Consider the following 22447-nt stretch of genomic DNA (forward strand, 5'->3'; position numbering starts at 1 on the left):
GTTTTGTATATTTCAGTACCTTATACCAGTATACGATTAGTGGACGGATCAGGAATACGAACACAGGGCAGAGTTGAGATTCAGATCAATGGAACATGGGGAACTGTCTGTGATGATCAGTTTGATTACAGAGATGCTGGAGTTATCTGCGCCATGATGGGCTTTAGTCGGTATATGAATCTATTTGATAAAATAAAAACAATTCAGTGATTTACAGGGTGGGTGGGTGTAACAGCACGTTATAATTATATTACACCCATAGAATGACTTATTTGGAAGGGGAGGGGGGGGGAGGGGGTCCAAGCGTAACGTAATATTTGTTTTGTATGGGATGTATGGTCTAGCGTTAAGAAGCTTCACAGAGGGAAGGTGTCCAAATTTGACAAAAATAGTGTCATGTAATATTTTAACGACCCCTTAGGCTGTATCCATTTCTCTTCTTGAATTTGTGGTTTTTTGTTATTAAAGTATAACGTTTAAGTTTGTTTTGTTTAATGGCACCACATTGATTTATTGAGCATCGGCTGTTGGATCTCAAACATTTGGTAATTTCGACATACGATCTTGGTGAGGAAATAGTATTCCATTAGTAGCAAGGGATCTTTTATATGCACCATCTAAAAGCAGTATAACACACACCACAGCCTTTGATATACCAGACGTATTGCACTGGCCTGGACGAGAAATAGCCCCACAGAGGGGATCGATCTCTGACCGACCGCGCATCAAGGGAGTGTTTTATCACTGGTTTAAAATATTCATAATCAAATTTTAAAACCCCAACATTTATGTGTATATATAGTGCGTATGTGTATATATAACTTATGTTTGATTGTTTTCTTAGCTGCATATATATATATATATATATATATATATATATATATATATATATATGTGTGTGTGTGTAGTCAAACATTGATAACTCAAACTTGAAGGAGACAACAACATAGTTTTAGTGTAGCACATATTAAAACTGAAATTGCATTGCAGATGAGAGATTTGGTTTGATATTGTAAGATACGTGCGGTTCAGAACTTTGAGTTTTCAGTCTGTTATTAGTGTGTGTGTGTGTCTGTGTGTGTGTGTGTGTGTGTGTGTGTGTGTGTGTGTGTGTGTGTGTGTGTCAACATGAACAATTTTGGACGTTCATGGAAGTATGAACCACATAACCGATGTACACACTGTATAAACAGTATGTTTCTAAATTGTCCCATTCAAACTATCCTTCCGGTCAGGACCACATCACTGGCCTTGCCAGAGGTGACACTCTGGGGGATGGGGGGGGGGGGGGGGGGGGGGGGGGGGGGGGACGTGCCAGAAACCATACGGGTATAGGGGCATGTAAAAAGAATAAAAGAAAGAATTGTATGAATGACGAAATCGTTCATACATAACCAGGACATAAAATTTGACACGAACGATTCCATCGTTCCTCTGTCGATAATGCAAAACCAATATCAACATAAACGACGGATCGTTCATGCAAAAGCTGGATCGTCCGTGCAAAAGCTGTAAACCCTTGTTAGAAAATGAAAAACAAACGTGTGTAGGCTAATATCATCAATGTTTAGGAAAACTGCATGCAGTGGGGAATCCCCGACCTAGATTACGCCATATGTGTTTGGTGGTAATGTTCTAACTATAGTGTTGTCGGGAATAGAATAAAAATGATTTTCGTCGATTAATTCTTACATATTAAACAGACAAGTAAATGTTTTGTAAATATCTATTTAATTATAGTCTACCTAATTTAGAATTTACTTGTTCTGGCTCTCATTGATGCACATGGTGGTGTTTACTCTTGAAGTTAAAAGAAATATGTCAGTAAACAAGTGATTTGTGCACTTTATTGAATCAGATTGTAACAAAGTTTGGTCAACATATGCCAATTTCATTGCTGTTACAATGTGAGGGACCGTTTCTGATGATGGTTTACTCCTATTCCTCTCCAAACCTAAATATTTGTAGACAGTTATAAGTAACTTTTGAGCAAAACTGTCAAGAACCATTTTGAGTTTGTGATCTATTTTCCGGTATTAAAGGTGCTATCTCAAAGTTGCATAATGACAGCTATTGCAAATCATGTTTTTATTAAATTTTGCTTTAACATTTAAAGACTACACCTTTAACTATATGCCAATAAATGATTATAGGAAATGATTTTATCTACTAGTAGAAAATACATTTTTATTGGAGAATCTTTATCACAAATAGATGCTCACATATAACTTCTGATATAACACCTTTAAGTGGTTGCAAGATTGTGTAAATTTCTACTGTATTTATATTGAATTTATATTTACTAAATATGCTGGTCAAAATTAATAATTTATGCTGCAATTCAAAATAATCAATTTATCTAGCAGTTTTAAATTAAAAGGGTAAATGAAATTGACACATATCAATCAAATATGTTATAGTCTGTTCCAATAAAGGTCACAAATCTCCTGTTTACTGACATCTTTATTTAAGTTCAAGAGTAAACACCACCTTGTACATCAATGAGAGCCCAAACAAGTAAATGCTAAATTAGGTAGAGTATCATTAAATAGGTATTTACAAAATATTTACTTGTTAGTTTAATATGAAAGAAATAATTGACGAAAATCATTTTTATTCTATTTCCGACACTACTTTAGCTTTACTTTCCCTCCATCGTTCAACGTGTCCAGCTATTTTCATCATGACCACCGTCACTTTCGTTATAAAACGCTACCTACGTTGGCACACCACCGACATATTTAGGAGATAACCGTATGGAGTTTTTAGATTTGCGGGAGTTATAGTCTATTTGATCCCGCAAGTGTCATTTTTGACCGAAGCCGTTACTTTTATGGGTAGTTATTTAGAATATTACATTATATACCAATGCAATTTAATGACACTGATGAAAACAAAACACGTTTAAAACATAAGAATAGATGGGTGTCATGAAAATCTCTCTCGCCGCTACTCCAAGCCAAGCTGATTACAGATTTTCTGCGGAGTTCAACACTTGTATAGCTTCTTTCAGACTGATTCGGGTTTATTAATAGCAAACGCGATGACATTTTAGCGACTGTACCTAGTGTGGGACAAAATGACTGCTATTAACTTTGTGACTGTCAAAGCATGCCAATACATAGCCTCATCTGGCTCACGCGAAGGTATTTATGCAGCTACCGTTAGACTGATCTAGTTTAAAACCCATTTTGCCTGTCACAAGAGCATGTAGTTTACAAACATGACCCGCGGTGCGCGAGATGTCGTGTCCATCGTCGCGAGAAAATCGTGTTCTCGTTACTATGAATAGCATTTTACATAATTTCTAATTTCCAACGAATCGAAACTAGCGTAATTTTTATTTTCGCCTGGCAGCTTTCAAGTTAGTCTTAGCACACAAAAAGTATATGTTTGTATTTTATGATAGGACATAAAAATATGATGGAAAAAAGCTACAAAAATCACACACCTTAGATTATCGTTTGATTATCGTTGCCTATTAACCTTTTCATTTGTATTTAACTACTGAAGAAAATCGTTCGTGTAAACACTGAAACCACACGAACGACATTTTGGTTGTGTCTAAAATTCAAATTTTATGCCCTGTCATAACTAAGTAAAGTAGTTCTTGACATTGGGATATAACTGATTTTAATATGTAACAAAGTAGATGATACGAAGTCACTTTATGCTCTTGATATCTAGCGTGACTACCGAGACTAACGCACAGGAAAAAAATTATAGATCTGTCAATCAGTATATTTCACAAAGGTTGGCATAGTAATAGGACATGAGCATATTTTTTGTGTAAAGTTATTAGCACAAAAGGGGGTGCAAGTTTTTCATATTATACTTGAGACATGTTTATCTACCTAGATATGGAGCTCGTGCTGTGCATGGTGCTAGTTTCGGGAACGGTTCTGGACCAATCTTCTTTGATGACTTAGCTTGCAGAGGGAATGAGTCGTCCATCACAGACTGCCCAGGGAACCCTATTGGGGACCACAATTGTCACCACAATCAAGATGCAGGTGTCATATGTCAGACGAGTAAGCCTGGACATTAATATGACGTTCTTTCCTCGTTCTTGCTTTCTTTAATTATTTAACTTGTTCATTCATTCATGCCAGTTAAAGTATAACCTTCTATGGCTAATGTTCTATATGATTGGATGACGTCACACCAATTCTACCGGCCTCGATGGTTTGGTGGTTACGCCATTGGACGTAAGTCTGGTAGGTACTGGTTTCACGACGAGTTTAACGACTCAGTGGATAAGTGTAAGACCACTATACTGAGTTCTCTCTCACTAACCACTAACAACTAACCCACTGTCCTGGACAGACAGCCCAGATAGGTGTGTGCCCAGGACAGTGTATTTGAACCTTAAGTGGATATAAGCAGAAAAATAAGAATACATCAGCAAACAACTCTTCTAGTTTCGTACAAAATGTCATATGTTTTATTCCATACATATTATAAGCAAAGTGATACGTCACACAGTGATACCGTGACAGCTATCCATGTTGAAAGCTTTTTACAGGCAGACATTCTTTAAAAAAAACCGAACCATTACGTGTCCATCATCAAATAGAGAATCACAAATTCCCAAGTATTCGTGCACGTTGAACAACAATTATTATCACATAAATTTATTTTAATACCATGACACCATATTTTGATAGCATATTAAAAGGTTTCTAATTATTTTCACTTTTTTGTATTGCGGGAGATTATTTATTTTTTCATCATCATCATTATCATCATCATCATCATCGTTGTTGTTGTTGTTGTTGTTATTATTATTATTATGCTATTTTCTATTTTTATTGTAAAGACAGTTTTGTATATTTCAGTACCTGTACGATTAGTGAACGGATTAGGAATACCCACACAAGGCAGAGTTGAGATTAAACTTAATGGAACATGGGGAACTGTCTGCGATGACTCATTTGGTAACAATGATGCTAGAGTTATCTGCGCCATGATGGGATTCAGTCGGTACATACAACGATTTGGCAAGGTTACAATATTTTGGGTGGTAATTTGTGGGGGTTTTCTGTTTTACTTGATTGTTTTAGTTTTGTTTGCTTTTATGGTCAATAAAGATCTGCTAAAATTGCATAAACGTTAGAGATACTAACCGATGTCAGCCAGAATGTATGACACAAAAATATATTTGGTCTTGATCAATCAAATTTGATTTTGGAAGACTTAGATACATATTTCACACACAAATGGTATAACATAACAGTAAATCCCCCCAAAATATGTTTCAGTGAAAAATTTGTTAGGGCACGTCGGCTGATATGTATATACAGTTTTATTCTATATCAAAAAGATTGAAAAAAAATAGTTGACGTTTTTTTTTTAGTCGAGGTTTGGTTCCCACATTTTTGTTTTCCTTTTAAGCTTATAGAAGCTAAAACGGCTGTTCATGTAGTGTGTGCCACAAGATAACTGCTTTTTTGATTTGTTAACGTTTGGCGTAACCGTCCAGTTCCAACTTTGTCAGAATTCAAGATGGCTATACTCTCACTACAATTAAACATTCTATATTGATGTTTTACAAGTCTGAATTCCCTACCCATTAAAACAAACTAATGAAAGGAGAGCAAAATAGGTTAATGATGTTTTTTTAGTTTTTGTTTGTTTGTTGTTTTGTGGGGTTTTGTGGGGTTTTTTGTTTGTTTGTTGGGTTTTTGTGTGTTTTTTTTGTTGTTTGTTGGTGTTTTTTTGTTTGTTTTTGTTTTGTTTTTTTGTTGTTGTTGTTTTTTTTTTGTGTGTTTGTTTTGTTGTTTATTTTGTTGTTGTTTTTTGGGGGGGGGTTGCAACAACCTGTTTATATCACAATTTCTAGTACCCAGGGTCAATATCCCTACCTATCGTGTACTGGTTAGGACTTGTCTTTGGAAAGCCGTCCAGCTAACGTAGCATCAGCCAATCAAAACGCTTCTAAGTTGTAACGTGTCGGTCCCTGTCTGTCATTTCGTCTAGGTTTAAATATATAGATTGTTGTCTGCATTACCCATAACGTAGAATTTCATACGTTAGTAATTGTATACACACATTTATAAGTTTATTAAGTTGTATTATATGCTTTGAACATAGCATTGCCGTTGAAGGAATAAAACAATATGCGGAAATAGATGACGTCACGCAATTACCCACAATTCCACGTCGGCCATGTTGTAAGGCAGCATTGTAATGTTTACGCCTTTGTTATCGACCACTGTAGCATAAAACATGTAGTGTAAACAAGCAAAACTTCTTTACCAGATTATGCTGGTAGCTCCCATTCTTGGTTAATATGGTCTAGGTCTGGATATGGCGAGGTGTTGATTTCCAAACGCTATATTTAAGTAGCAAATGTGTTTTGTCTGTGACAAGTCATATTTTTTTATTGATCAAAATTAAACAATATTGTGATGTGACCAGTCTGGCCTATTGTCACACAATATGAACTCATTTGTGAATTATTCGTCAAGCTGTCAACATCATATTGTGTCCTATGTATCCAAATACACGAGCTGTCCAACATGCTACGACATTTGAATCAATAACAAATTCATGCTCCTATGGCTTGTGTATCGGCTCTTATAGCTCCTGTTCTGACTCATATAGCCTCTGTCCTAGTCCATATATTTTACTTTGACTCCTGTCATCTATAGCTCCTGTTCTGGCTCCTATAGTTCATATTCTGTCTCCTATATCTCTTTCCAATAACTCCTTCCCTCTCTACTATAGCTTCTTCTTTGTTGTCTCCTATTGCTCACGTTCCGGCTCCTATAGCTCATGCTCTGGTTCCTATAGCTCATGCTCTGGCTCATATTGATCCTGGTTTGATTCCTTCTCTGTTTCCTATAGCTCCTACTCTGGTACCTATGGTTCGTATAGCTTCTGCTCTGGCTCCTATAGCTTATTATGTGGCTCCTACATCGTATTATGTGGCTCCTATAGCTCCTGTTCCGGCACCTTGAGCTCCAGCTGCCATAACTCCTGCTCTGGCTCCTTCATGTCCTGTTCCAGACAGGTCCTAACCTGTAGATATGTTAAATTTACACATTTTGCGTTATGTAATAAATCACGATGGGTAGGGATATCGATATTGTATCCTATCTTACATGTGGGTGAGGGACTGTAACATATCTCAAACCGTGTTATTTAATAAATCACCCTGTGCTGGAATAATATCGATAACTTACCCTGTCAAACACAAGGGGAAAACAAAGTCAAGAGAAGGGAGGATTACCTCGTTCTTTAACTAGCTTGTGGAAGGCCCGTCTAGTTTTAGTGCAATTCTTCAGGAAGGCTCTCTTTCACAGGCACCATTTTCAGCATGTTAATCCAATGGACGGAAGTGGCCTATAAACGGTCGTTTTACCACTACTATTTTTATCCAACTAGATATGGAGCTCGAGCGATAACGGGCGCAGGCTTCGGAAAAGGTTCTGGACCAATCTTCTTCGATGAATTAGCTTGCAGAGGGAAGGAGTTACTCATCACAGACTGCCCAGGGAACCCTGTTGGGGACCACGACTGTCAACACAGTGAAGATGCGGGTGTCATATGTCAGACGAGTAAGCTTAGATAGGAATATGTCGCTCTCTTCTTTGATTTCTTTAATTAATTATTTTGTCTATTCATTAATTCATTCTTTTTAAAAACGTTTTTGTTTTATTTATTTGATTAGTGAAACATACTTGCATACATACATACATATATACATACATACATACATACATACATACATACATACATACATACATACATACATACATACATACATACATACATAAAGTATTTGTGAAACTATTTGCTGAAGACATTTTTAACATGAGCATTTGTTGACTTAAAATATACTTTGATCTCATTTGTGTTGCCTTCAGATAATAAAGATTGTTGTTTAAAATCATTCCGCTGTATAAGACTGAATCAAAACAATAAATCATTGGAAATGCATACTTTTTCTTGGCTGACTAAACAAACTTAATATAAGGATGGGTGCATTTTGTGCAGATATCTAGTATCTTAATTACGTGCTACTGTCCATCGCAGTGTGCATTTGTAACCTGGTGGTCACGGTCTTCAAATATGAACATTATACCAGTCTACAAGATTGTACATACAGCCTTCTGTTCCTATTTTACAACCTATACCAATGGCAATATACACACATACTATATTAGTGCATCACCGAGCTGGCACAAGGCATAATTTCCAGATATAGTTCAACATGCATTAGTACTTATACCATGGGCCTTGTAAGCACCAAAAAGGGTTTTAAAGAAAAACTAAAGCAAGCTACTTTAGCTACCTAGTTGCTTATTACAATTACTATGAATTACATTCATAATCTCTTGAAATATTTGGCCTTGGAAACCCTTTTTGAAGACACGTTAATGTTCTGTTGTATTTTCTTTTAGCAACCGGTTTTAGCCTGGATCCTGTTTTGACATTTACTATCTCGGTATCTTTGTTAACTTTAACTCAGTGGTTTGATTAATAGGAATGCTTACGAAAATATTGTTGCCAGGCATCTGATCAAACATGCTGCCAATTTGAAGGCGTTATGCATATTAGGGGTGATCATCCGGAAGATGGGCAAATTGCTTATTAAGCTGGTGTATATTTCCCATAATACAGCTTTTCAAAGCAGAGCATCATCGAATCAATGGCATTATAGCTAAATAATACATATATGTAACTGTAAGGCATCAAACATGCTAACAACCTTTATTTCTGTGGCACAGACATTTTAATAAATATTTTCAGAGATTCTTTAACTGCTGAAACTTGGCAAAATGTTAGGCTGTTAATATTTGGGTTGGTACAAGTCTTCAACCATGCTGGTTTTTACTTTGGTTAGGTAATAGCCTAAATAGGAAACTGGCCACGTTTTCTACTAAGACTTTTAGAGCTTCACAATATACAATGTGTACATGGTTGTACATCTTGACTTCGAAGACTCAACTAACTGTGTCATCTGCAACACTACCTAACCATACATATACACCTTGAAATCACCTTCATATGATGTCTACAGTATTATACATGGTTGTACATCTTGACTTCGAAGACTCAACTAACTATGTCATCTGCAACACTACCTAACTCTACATATACACCTTGAAATCACCTTCATATGATGTCTACAGTATTATACATGGTTGTACATCTTGACTTCGAAGACTCAACTAACTGTGTCATCTGCAACAATACCTAACTCTACATATACACTTTGAAATCACCTTCATATGATGTCTACAGTATTATACATGGTTGTACATCTTGACTTCGAAGACTCAACTAACTATGTCATCTGCAACACTACCTAACCCTACATATACACCTTGAAATCACCTTCATATGATGTCTACAGTATTATACATGGTTGTACATCTTGACTTTGAAGACTCAACTAACTGTGTCATCTGCAACACTCTACCTAACCCTACATATACACCTTGAAATCACCTTCATATGATGTCTACAGTATTATACATGGTTGTACATCTTGACTTTGAAGACTCAACTAACTGTGTCATCTGCAACACTACCTAACCATACATATACACCTTGAAATCACCTTCATATGATGTCTACAGTATTATACATGGTTGTACATCTGGACTTCGAAGACTCAACTAACTATGTCATCTGCAACACTACCTAACTCTACATATACACCTTGAAATCACCTTCATATGATGTCTACAGTATTATACATGGTTGTACATCTGGACTTCGAAGACTCAACTAACTATGTCATCTGCAACACTACCTAACTCTACATATACACCTTGAAATCACCTTCATATGATGTCTACAGTATTATACATGGTTGTACATCTTGACTTCGAAGACTCAACTAACTGTGTCATCTGCAACAATACCTAACTCTACATATACACTTTGAAATCACCTTCATATGATGTCTACAGTATTATACATGGTTGTACATCTTGACTTCGAAGACTCAACTAACTATGTCATCTGCAACACTACCTAACCCTACATATACACCTTGAAATCACCTTCATATGATGTCTACAGTATTATACATGGTTGTACATCTTGACTTTGAAGACTCAACTAACTGTGTCATCTGCAACACTACCTAACCCTACATATACACCTTGAAATCACCTTCATATGATGTCTACAGTATTATACATGGTTGTACATCTTGACTTTGAAGACTCAACTAACTGTGTCATCTGCAACACTACCTAACCCTACATATACACCTTGAAATCACCTTCATATGATGTCTACAGTATTATACATGGTTGTACATCTTGACTTCGAAGACTCAACTAACTATGTCATCTGCAACACTACCTAACCCTACATATACACCTTGAAATCACCTTCATATGATGTCTACAGTATTATACATGGTTGTACATCTTGACTTCGAAGACTCAACTAACTGTGTCATCTGCAACAATACCTAACTCTACATATACACTTTGAAATCACCTTCATATGATGTCTACAGTATTATACATGGTTGTACATCTTGACTTTGAAGACTCAACTGACTATGTCATCTGCAACAATACCTAACCCTACATATACACCTTGAAATCACCTTCATATGATGTCTACAGTATTATACATGGTTGTACATCTTGACTTTGAAGACTCAACTAACTGTATCATCTGCAACAATACCTAACCCTACATATAAGCCTTGCAATCACCTTCATATGATGTCTACAGTATTATACATGGTTGTACATCTTGACTTCGAAGACTCAACTAATTATGTCATCTGCAACACTACCTAACTCTACATACAAGCCTTGAAATCACCGTCATATGATGTCTACAGTATTATACATGGTTGTACATCTTGACTTCGAAGACTCAACTAATTATGTCATCTGCAACACTACCTAACTCTACATGCAAGCCTTGCAATCACCTTCATATGATGTCTACAGTATTACACATGGTGTGGAACGATTCCATTCTTAAGACAATTATGACGTAGAAGTCCTTATGTTTTTGCAAAATGTATGATTCATTACGTTTTTAAAGGTAGTGTCATTCTGATTATCATAGGCTCTGGTTCAAATATAGTGGCAAGCTCTGTTTCGGAGGCGTTGATGGTGGGCAGGTATTTTTTAGATGGATCCTATTGAAAACTGGTACACATACTAGGACTTTTTTAGTTCCAGTCGAGCACTACTACGTCGATTTCGTGGGGACCACAACCAATATCGAGTTAACGAAATATCGACTCAAACGCCAAGTGAATTATGTAAAAACAAAAAGTACACACAAAACAAGTCATATATTAAAAACAGATATAAAAATGTATTCTTTATCGAATCATACATGTTTTTATTTAAGCCAGTGAAAATTATTATGCTATGAACAATAAATTTATCATATCTATTGTACCGCTTTGCATGTTCTGAACAAAGTTTATTATCTTTAAAAAGTTCTATACATTTTGAAATTAAAATCAGTGGACGTTAGAACAATCTAAATTGTGATATTAACAAACAATAATTTATAAGAAAGCTGTAATAACAAAATGCAGTTACACAAAATATTTTGTAGAAGAACAAATACAAAATTTCACGCTTAATTCATAAAATCTAAGAATTATATTTGTTGCGTGCATAATTGGTCCATGGCATCAAAGCTGAAGAGTTAAAACGTTTACACATCGACGTCTCATCATTTTCTGTGACAGTCCCTGCATTAACTTCAGATACAGCATGGGAGCATAGGCGATAAAATGCTCAACTGTCGTCGGCACGTGAATATTCCTCTCAATTCACACTGTTGGTTGTTAGGTATAATGATGGAACATTGTCGTCCGGGTCATACGAACGATATATAAAAAGAAAATATCTTAGACTGGAAGGTGACAGAATTGGTTATTTAAGAAAAAGTAACCCTAGTCAGTTTTTTTTAGTTTATTTAAAAAATAAAAAAACGCACACGTGTTCCAGTAACTGAATTAACTCTTGATGACTTTACCAAACATTTGAAAGATTTATGTGGTTACATTGATGACTCATCTGATATATATATACCTGTAATGATTCAGATTGTATTTATCCTGAGTTAGATAACCCATTCATTGAGGAAGAAATTAAGAATGTTATAAAGAGTTTGATATGTAAAACAATCTCCAGGAAAAGATAATTTAGTTAATGAATATTTTATAACTTTTCAAGATGTTCTTGTTCCTATTTTATGTCATTTGTTTAATGTCATATTTGAAAGTGGAAACTTTCCACATACCTGGCCAGAAGGTATAATTATTCCATTGTATAAAAAAGGAGACGCTAATAATCCGAATAGTTATAGAGGAATAACACTGATCAGTTGTCTTGAGAAAATCTTCACCTCAGTTTTAAATAATAGACTGCTTAATTGGTCTGCTGAAAATAATATTGTGACAGATGAACAGTTTGGTTATAAACTTGGTTCTGGTACAACTGGTGCTATATTTGCTCTTCATTATTTGATTTGGAAAGTGTTGGGATGTAAGAAGAAGCTGCATTGTTGTTTTGCTGATTACAGGAAAGCCTTTGACAGCATAAATAGATAAAAACTATTATTTAAATTAGCCCGAAACGGTATCACAGGGAAAATTCATACCATTATTGAATCTATGTATGAGGTCTTAAAGATGTGTGTAAAATTCCAATCTGGTTTTTGTGACTTATGCAAGGCGAAGCCTTGTCACCATTTTTGTTTTCATTGTATGTAAATGATTTTGAGAACGACTTAATTAAAGGTTCTAGTGAGCTGATGTATATACAACATATTTCTTCTCTTTTTTAATGTACGTAGACGATACTGTGCTGCTGTCAGAGTCTGTTGATGGTCTGCAAAAGACATTAGATTCGTTATATACTTATAGTACTAAATGGAATATTGATGTAAATTCGGAAGAAAAAAAATTGATTGTATTCAGAAACAGGGGGGAAATTACCACTAAAGACAAATGGACTTACAATGATAATATAATCCAAGTGGTTGATAGTTTTAATTATCTTGGCTTAACGTTAAATAACAATGGTAAATTTACAAAAACTCAAAAATTAACTGCTTTACAAGGCAGAAAAATCACTTAATAAGGAAACGTTGTTACATGTTTTTGATACTTATATATCTAGTGTGTTAAATTATGGTTGTGAAGTATGGGGTTTTGACCCAGCTCATGATGTAGAAAAGGTCATATGGATTTTTGTAAAATGATATTGAATGTGAACAAAAGCACAATGAATGCAGCTGAGTTAACATGTAGTACGTAAAGTAAGAATTGTAAATATTGGTTGAAGCTTTTAGAAACGAAGACTTGTATCTTGAAATTAATATATGTTAGAAAGTCAGGAATCTTTTATCTGACTATATTTATTATTTTCTTTAGGATTTGGAGATGTATGGTTTAATCAGCAAGTTGATAATCATGTAATATTTATTAAAAGAGTTAACATGTGCCTGTCAGATCACTGTATTCAAGAAATAGACAAATTGTTTAACAATTCACCAAAATGTAATATTTTAATGTATTTAACAGATACGTTTTGTTTACAATATTATCTGAGGATATCATTACCTATTTGTTATTCATCTCTTATCACAAAATTTCGTGTTTCATCGCACCAATTACTCATTGAACAAGGAAGGTATTGTGGAACTGAACGATCACAGGAAAAATGTCGTATGTGTAATCTGGATAACATTGAAGATGAATTTCATTTTATTTTAATATGTCCATTGTATTTGCATATTCGCGTATTGTATGTACAAAAAATACTACTGGTTAAGACCGTCTGGGTTTAAAAAAAAAAAAAATAATTACTGTCTGTTCAGAATAGAAAACAACTTTGTAACCTTAGAAAATATTTAAAACATGCATTTCATTTAAGATCGCAACAACTATAACTGTCCATCTTCCAAATACACATCCACGTGTTTATGTTTATGCTGATGATTATTTATATATGACTTATAATATTGTATATACATGTATGCTTATGAGCCACACGGCTTAACGTAAATAAACTACTACTACTACTCGAATATCTCGACTCAGTTCCCATAAGAAAGTCAGCATGGTGGAAACAGTGGCGTCTCTAAATAAAAATCAATATTGCTGTCTTCTTTGTAGATTAACAACTAATTAATCTATCAAGACAAATTAATCTTCCTTTTACCAATCCACAATTTCTGAAAGCCACAAGTCACATGCCTAGTTGCATTCTGTAACAATTGTCGTCTGCTAGTGTTTTCTTTTAAGCTTGATAAGACCATTTTAGTATTTTGTTCAATGGTACCGGCCTCGGTAGCGCAGTGCTTAAGCCATCAGACATAAGGCTGGTAGGTACAGGGTTCGCAGCCCGGTACTGGCTCTAACCCAGAGCGAGTTCTTAAGGGCTCAGTGGGTAGGTGTAAGGCCACTACACCCGCTTCTCTTACTAACCACTAACAACTAACCCACTGTCTTGTACAGAGAGCCCACATAGCTGATGTATGTGCCCAGGACAGCGTGCTTGAACCTTAAATGGGTATAAGCACGGAAATAAGTTGAAATAAATGTTCAATGGTTTATATAATTTTATTCGTTCATCTTACACATGAATTGTTACAGTAATTACATGTACTAATCATGTGTTTCCAGTGAATTGTGGGCACCTCTTTTGATGGTTGGTTACATGCTCACAATACTGGTACGGCATTACTGTAAGATTTCGAAATTCTGATCTATCTTATTAAATATTTTATTTATTTTAATACATAATATTAATATCGACATATAGAGAAATTTTTTCACATACAACTCTATGTTCCGACCTAAATATCGACTCAAAACGTATCGACTCAACCGAGAAAAACAAACAAAAACAAAAAGCATGATAGTTAATACATGTTTTTGCCAGACAATCATATCAACACAAGCGGTATATCGACTCAAGCAAGTTCAGCATAACGGTGATCGAATGTATCTGTGTTTGTCTGCCTGGCTAGCCTCCAAATGAGATTAATTTTTAAAGGAACTTCAGCTAAATGTTTGGGGGATTTTTTTATTGATATATTCATTTACCTGTCGCAGTGGATCATGACACGTGAAAAGATGACCTAGTTAAAAATAATTTCATCATGACGCAACTTCGAGTTAGCTTTATTGTAATTTTCTGTTGGTAAATATGTATACAAATATTTTTCATGGTATATATTTTGAATCTGAATCTGAATCGAAGGTTCCAAGCACGCCTGTCTCGGGCTTAGCCTCTGACATCGGCAGTGACTAAGTTTGGGACAGGAGGGGGAGGTAAGTTTGAGATGGGTGGAATTTACAATAGAATTTTGAAGAAAGTCAGATACCTAAACCAAAAATGAAGAATAAATCTGCATGTGTGGAAAAATGTTGAGTCCAAAAATAAACTTAGACAGCTCGATGAAAAAGGTTTTTTGTAATTTGAGCAATTTAAACAGGCTGTCGAAAATAAAGTGCGTTGGACTATTTATAAAAAAAATAAACTTAAGTTTTGGAACGGAAGCTGAACATGTTTAAAGTCCAATTAAGACCTTACCTGGAGGCGAAGTTCGTTGAAAGGTTGGTGCCTAAGGTGATGCGTTGAACTGTCTGCTGCGGAACTGTGGCACGAGTCTCCATCTGCAATCTAGAGGGATTTTAGCTAGTTCGACACTTTGTAGACGGTGTTATTATCCATATCTCTGAAGACGATCCCTTGTCTGTAAAGACCATCGTGACGCGACGTCACCACAAGGCCCGTATGTCCGTGTCGTGGGTGGCCACGTCATTGCCATTGGGGACGCGCTTGAATGTTCACTCTTGGAAACTGACCGGCAGTGAGTCCACGCTGGTGGTACCGCCTACCAAGTATTTAGAGTACTGGTTCTTGATCTTTCTGACCTGTAAGCTTCAGGAGGCGAAGTCTTTGCCTCTGCTAGAGGACGAAGGCCATTTCACACCAACTCCAGTCTTATTCATCTCAACAAAGTCCCTCGGGGGTGAGGGCTTTCACGGAAAAAAAACGGAGGTGAGGAGTTTTCACGGCTGTGTTGAAATCCTCACCTGGCGTCGAGGAACGTCCAACGGGAAACGCCCGACCTTGGCTGGAGTTGTCACACGTGGCTGTTCCGTGGTCCTCCTCCCTTCTTCTGGCGTGAATGATGTCTCGTCCAGCTTCGCTGGCTGTGTGTCATCTGGCACATAAATAAAGTGATGACAAACATCAATATAAAAATTCAAGGTTTCGGTGTAAAGAACTGGCACAAATACAAATATCACAGAATTTTACGGACACCGAATTTTACTCTAAACTTCAATTTGTGCTGTATTGGCCTTCTCAAAGAGAATGTTCACCACGATGAGGTCTTCTGAAGTACTACGTCGCCATACACTAAAGTCATGGTTGCCCATGACCCAGTGTACGCGAGTAGCATTCCGAGATAAGCCCCCTCAGGTGGGGAAGTAAGTTGTGAGGCAAGGAGACGGTCCAGCTCAGAATGATAGATTTTGAAACCACAGTTCTATCTGCCTTAAATTAAAAAAAAAAAAAAAAAAAAAATAAAAAAATATATATATATATATATATATACGGAATATACGGGATATATATATATACGGGATATACGGATATATATCTCTCTCTCTATGTGTGTATATATATATATATATATATATATATATATATATATATATATATATATATATATATATATATATATATATATACATTGAAAATGGTTACATATTTCACCCATCTTTTTATATGTTCACAGTAGATTCCTTAAAACATGAGTATATCTATGGTTCTATCTATTTAGAATCCACGATTTTCAATACAAATTGTGGCTAATTAATGTTTAGGTTGTTTTTTCCTCTCTATTTTTTTTTTTAATTGATCCCACTATTAAATTGACCCCACTATACCATATAACATATAAGTCAAGTTTCATGTTCTTGTTTTGTTTTTTAAAAAGAAAACATATTTTTAATTTATTTTATTTCAATTTATTTTCGTGCTTATATCCAATTAAGGTTCAACCACAATGTCCTTGTGACACACCTCAGCTATCAAGGACAGTGGGTTGTTAGCGGTTAGTGAGACAGAAGAGGGTGTAGTGGTCTTACATGTACCCAATGAGTATTAAAGCTCACTCTGGGTGGGAGTCGGTACTGTGAACCCTGTACATATCAGCCTTATGTCCGATGGATTAACCATGACATCACGCAGGTTACCAAAGAACAACAACGATCCAATTGATATTTGGGCCTTTTCTGTTCAGTGTTGGGCTAATTTATAATTAGACATGTTTTGTTGTTCAGTATATTCATATATTTGTTTTTAATATTGATTGATATATACATGTAACAGCAACACAAAAACCCGGGGTAATATATTATAGGTTACACTTCTAAATGTGATTCAAACAGAGTGATAAATGGTTAATTGGCGGCCATATTGCATTGTGACGTCACTTGGCCAACTGGAGACACTGCCATGTTGGTCTTGTATCATGTTTTATTCTACACAGGATAACCTAACTGCATGAAAAGTAGCATGTTAGGATTACATTTTGCACTATTATACTATAACTACTAAATTATGCGGTTCTTTAAAACGATAATTTCTTTCTTGTTTCACTTGCAGCTGTACTACGTTTAAATAGCTTGTTTGTACTTTTAGCAGGTGTACGCTTGGTGAATGGTGCTACCAGATATGAAGGAACAGTTGCAATATTACATGATGGTAGATGGGGTTCAGTTTGTGATGACGGTTTTCATCAGAACGAGGCGGAGGTTGTCTGTCGCAGTTTGTCATTGCCAAGGTAATAAAGTACCCAATATAACATTGCTTAGAGAGAACACGCTACACCACGATTTTCATACATAATCATTTTGGAGAATAATCCAACAAAGGTAATCGACAGTGATCTCCCCTTTGTAATGAACAATGGCAGACAACAGTCGATCGACCGTGTGGACCCATTTCGAATTGTTGGAAGATAAGCTGAAGTGTTTCTGTTTCATTGTGGTATCTCTTTTTGTCATAAACTTAGTTAGAAAATAATTATATACTCCTCCAAAAAAGTTAAGGATCATATATTAAATATATAATATTTTCTTATATAAAGATGAAAAGTGTTATTTTTAGTTTCACCAGTAAAAATGAGATACCGTACTTTGTGTGTAGATTGTTTTACACGATTATGCACAATTTGCACGTGTGCACCTGGGCCTATAAATGGCTTGGGTGAAAATCAGAGTGAAAACGCACTGTTTTGAAATTGCAAATTGAAAGCTCTGGTGAAATTGAATGTCGTCAGTTTGAGACTAAACATCGTTTAATGTTAAAGTTCAGTTACAATGCCACCACGACGGCATTTGACAATTGAAGAGCGAGGCAGAACAATCTGAATGCTTGAAAGTGGTCAAAGTCAAAGACAGGTGGCTAGAACACTTACAGTATCACAAAGTGTTATTTCCAGATTGCAAACACGTTACAACAATACTGGACAATTGCGTGATAGACCCAGGAGTGGAAGACCGCGAGCTACAACACAGCGTCAAAACAGATTTATGGTGACTTTGGCTCGTCGAAATCGTTTTGATGATGCTGCAAACCTGAATAGACAATTCCACCAGGCCACTGGAGTCCGTATCACCCCACAAACATTGAGAAACAGTGAGTAAAGCCAATCCTGCTCCCACGTCACCGTCAAGCTCAATTGTTGTGGGCGCGAAACCACGTCAGATGGCAACGTCGTCATTGGCGTCCTGTTCTGTTTACAGATGAGTCAAGATTTTGCTTGGACTTTAACGATGGCCGTAGGCGTGTTTGGCGTCAACCTGGAGAGCGATATGCTGACTGTAACATATTGCAACACGATCGGTTTGGTGAGGGGTCAATTATGGTATGGGGTGGAATATCTTTGGATGGTCGTACAGACTTATACGCCATCAGGAATGGAGCTCTTACCGCAATTCGGTACAGAGATGAGATCCTTCGTCCATTTGTGAGACCGTCTGCAGGTGCCATTGGTCCTATGTTTGTGCTAATGGACGATAACGCACGGTCACATAGAGCACGAATTGTGAGGGATTACCTTGAAGAAGAGACAATTGAAATAATGGATGGCTAGCTGTTTCTCCCGACCGTAACCCTATCGAACACATCTGGGATCAACTTCAGACACGCATTTCAAGACTTGATAACCCACCAAGAACCATAAACGACGTTGCAAATGTTCTGATTAGAGAAAGGCAGAACATTCCACTGCAGGACATTAGGCACTTGATACAGAGCATGCAGCGACGTTGCAGAGCAGTGATTAATACTCGTGGTGGTCATACCCACTACTAAACAGCAATTAGTGAACTGAGTTTTATCAGAATTGTTTGTTTAATCACATTTTATAGAGATATCCACATGCACAAACAATTAAGCATTTTATATTTTCTGGTTCTGATGTTATGTGCAAAGTAAATATCGATCCTTAACATTTTTGGAGGAGTGTATATCCACACATGCACACATCAAAATAGTTTATTTTTCTGAAGAGTTATAGGTGCTAAATAAGACCGAAAAAAGCAGGAAATCACTTATTTGGCCGTCTCAGTTTAAAAAGTGTCGGGGGAGGGGGGGGGGGGGGGGGGGGGGGGGGGGGCCATGCCCTCGCCCGACCCCCCCCCCCCCCACGTTTACTTAGTTGTCTTTCTTTTTCTTATTTGTTTGTTCCACTTTTTAGCTGCGCTATAACGCTTGACAGCAGGGCTTTTCTGATACAGATGTGTGCACCGTCTGTCCCAAAACGTTTCCTTTATAGGTAGCCATACACCAGCTAGTATTGGAGTGGGTTAAAGTTCGAGGTGTATCCAACGTTTCATCCCACAGTTGAGGCTACAAGTATTGTCATTGGTGATTAATGTTAGAGTGTTTGTTATTATAAAATGCTTTTGTCGTCTGGCCAGAAAATCCCTGTAATTTAATTTGCACTAGTGTCAATGTACCAACTACCATTATGCTTGAAACATATGAAGGGTCCTACTGAAAATAACATGACAATTTTTGTGTGCTACCCGTTATGTCTGTAATGAGCAGCTTAGCCCCTATTTTTGTTATTTACTTTAAGGGTGAGGGGTGGTAGTATTTATATTCATTGAGTATAGGTCGATTGATACGCTGCATTCTATACTATTGCTGTCTATGGGATTTGATTTGGCAGTATACCCCCTGCAATCTATCTGCTCCTAGAGATTTTACTTAACTGTTCTGAAACTTGGTACAATGATCATTTGGGGCATCGTCCACAAACTAATAGAGAAAACCTTTACACATGAGACAAAGTCACTTATAAACAATCAACAGGCAATAACAATCAATCCTATATTTCCTCTTAAATTGGGGTTGTTCATTAAAATTACAAAAGGATGCAAAGAAATGTACAATAATTTAAACAAATCAACAATAGTGCCAACCTCCCAACGAAAATATAAAAATTTAGGTTACATATTATCTTCACCAGAGTGGAAAACGATCTATAATTTATCATGTTTATGTATAAAAGACCCAACTTTGGTATCAATATAGAATCTTACATCGAATAATAACAACAAACACTTTTCTTATAAAATAAAATATATAGAATCAAATATCTGTGAGTTATGCCATACACAGCCAAAAACATTGGAATATGTATTCTACTGTTCTAAAGTCGCTGTTATATAGAAAGAAATTGAAAAGTGTAACCAGGACCAAGGTGAACATATACAATTTGATAAACAGATAGTATTGTTTTGAATTGTAAACAGCAACAAAAGTATAATGGTATTTGCTAATTGGCTCATTCTTCTCTTTCTAAGATGTATTTAATGCTTTTAAGATTGTTTAACATTCATTCTTTCCTTCCTTCTTTCCTTCTTTCTTTTTTACCTCTAAACCTTGTTCTTTCTTTACTTGTTACTTCCCTGTTAACCCCATATATTACATAATTTGTAATGTATCCATGTTTAATTGTACTGTTGTAATGTACCATATGTATTCATATATGTATATATATATACTATAACAACTGTAAGGGCCCCCAACTTGGGGTTAATATTTTTTGTTTAAAGAAGAAAACAAAAACGGTGCATTAAATCTTCATATGACGAGATTCACATTTTTTACCATATATTACCAAGTGCTTATTTGTGGTTCCACAAAATTTATACATATATATATATATATATATTATATATATATATATATATATCTTGTACTGAAAGTAACGAAGCCCTGTGTCCCTAGTTAGAATGAACGGGAGAAGATATACAGAACTCTATTCTAAAAAATATGTCATTGTACTTGCGTGTTTAATTTATGTTTAGATGTATATTTGTTTACACAATCATTGTGAAACTTTTTACAAGCATTTCTTTTAAGAAGTTCTTCTAGGCCATTAGGTATTATTGGCATTTGTAGTGTTACTAATTATGTATAGTATACTGCACATTCAATTTGTAATATGTTTTAATTTCTAAAATCAACCCAGTATAAGCTGTAATTGGTGGTTTAAAGTCATATATCATACTGAAGTCATCATATGTAAGCCAAGTGGTATTATAAAAAGGATATTTTGAGAACATAATTTCTGTGTTTGCCCATATCTTATAATAAACATGCTTCTTATTTATTTTATCATATGCGTTATACCAAATTGGTAGATTAAGCACTTTTATTTGTTTCACTTCCAGCTTCATATTTTTCTAAAAAGCTTGACCATATATTTAATACATTTCTCCACAAAGGATTTGTGCCTATCAATGATTTTGTTGTGCTGCAACGTGACACAGAAGTAAAAACTAACGAAGCTTTAGACTGTAAGCAAATGCAAGCAATTACACAATAAACAGACAATATCATGGTTTTAAATACACACTTTTCATCCACCATTTTGATATTCCCTAATTAATGTGGGGTTTTTCTAGCTATTTTACTAACCTTTGTATTCCAAATAAACTGAAAGAAGTATGTTTCAATTTTTTTAAGAAAGCATCTGTTGGGTTTGGAAGTGAAGAAAAAGATCAAAAGAATTTGACTTTTAATTTTACCTACTGTTGATAAAGCACGTTTTGACCATTGTAACTTTTTAACTTCTTTTAGGTTAGCATTATAATTTATTTATTGTATTTGATAGAGATTAGTAGAGAATTGCACACCAAGGATTGTAAATTCATTAGTCCATTTTAACTTATAATTTGGAAACATCTTTCTATGATCAGTTCTATATCGTATATTAAAAATTAGCGAGAAAAATTAGGCAAAGTTACGTCCCCTAAACGCTCTCCAGTTTCGACGCGTTCCACTAACAGTAAGCATGGCCAATGACCACAGCTGTTTGTGAATCTTCACACACCAGTACAAACACATACACACACACACACACACACACACACACATACACACTCGCCTAT

The 22447-nt window shown here is 35.7% G+C and overlaps 1 protein-coding gene across 1 annotated transcript in view; it reads left to right on the forward strand.

The window, feature by feature from the left end:
• LOC121385825 (deleted in malignant brain tumors 1 protein-like) overlaps positions 1-22447 on the forward strand; it is a 73658-nt gene that overhangs the window by 30707 nt on the left and 20504 nt on the right. The window contains exons 9-13 of the mRNA XM_041516614.1: positions 17-170; positions 3859-4031; positions 4839-4983; positions 7390-7562; positions 17679-17820. Coding sequence (XP_041372548.1) covers positions 17-170; positions 3859-4031; positions 4839-4983; positions 7390-7562; positions 17679-17820 — 787 coding nt within the window. The remainder of the gene's footprint in view (positions 1-16; positions 171-3858; positions 4032-4838; positions 4984-7389; positions 7563-17678; positions 17821-22447) is intronic.

This window comes from Gigantopelta aegis, chromosome 12 (assembly GCF_016097555.1).
Source record: "Gigantopelta aegis isolate Gae_Host chromosome 12, Gae_host_genome, whole genome shotgun sequence".
In the NCBI taxonomy this organism is placed as follows: domain Eukaryota; kingdom Metazoa; phylum Mollusca; class Gastropoda; order Neomphalida; family Peltospiridae; genus Gigantopelta; species Gigantopelta aegis.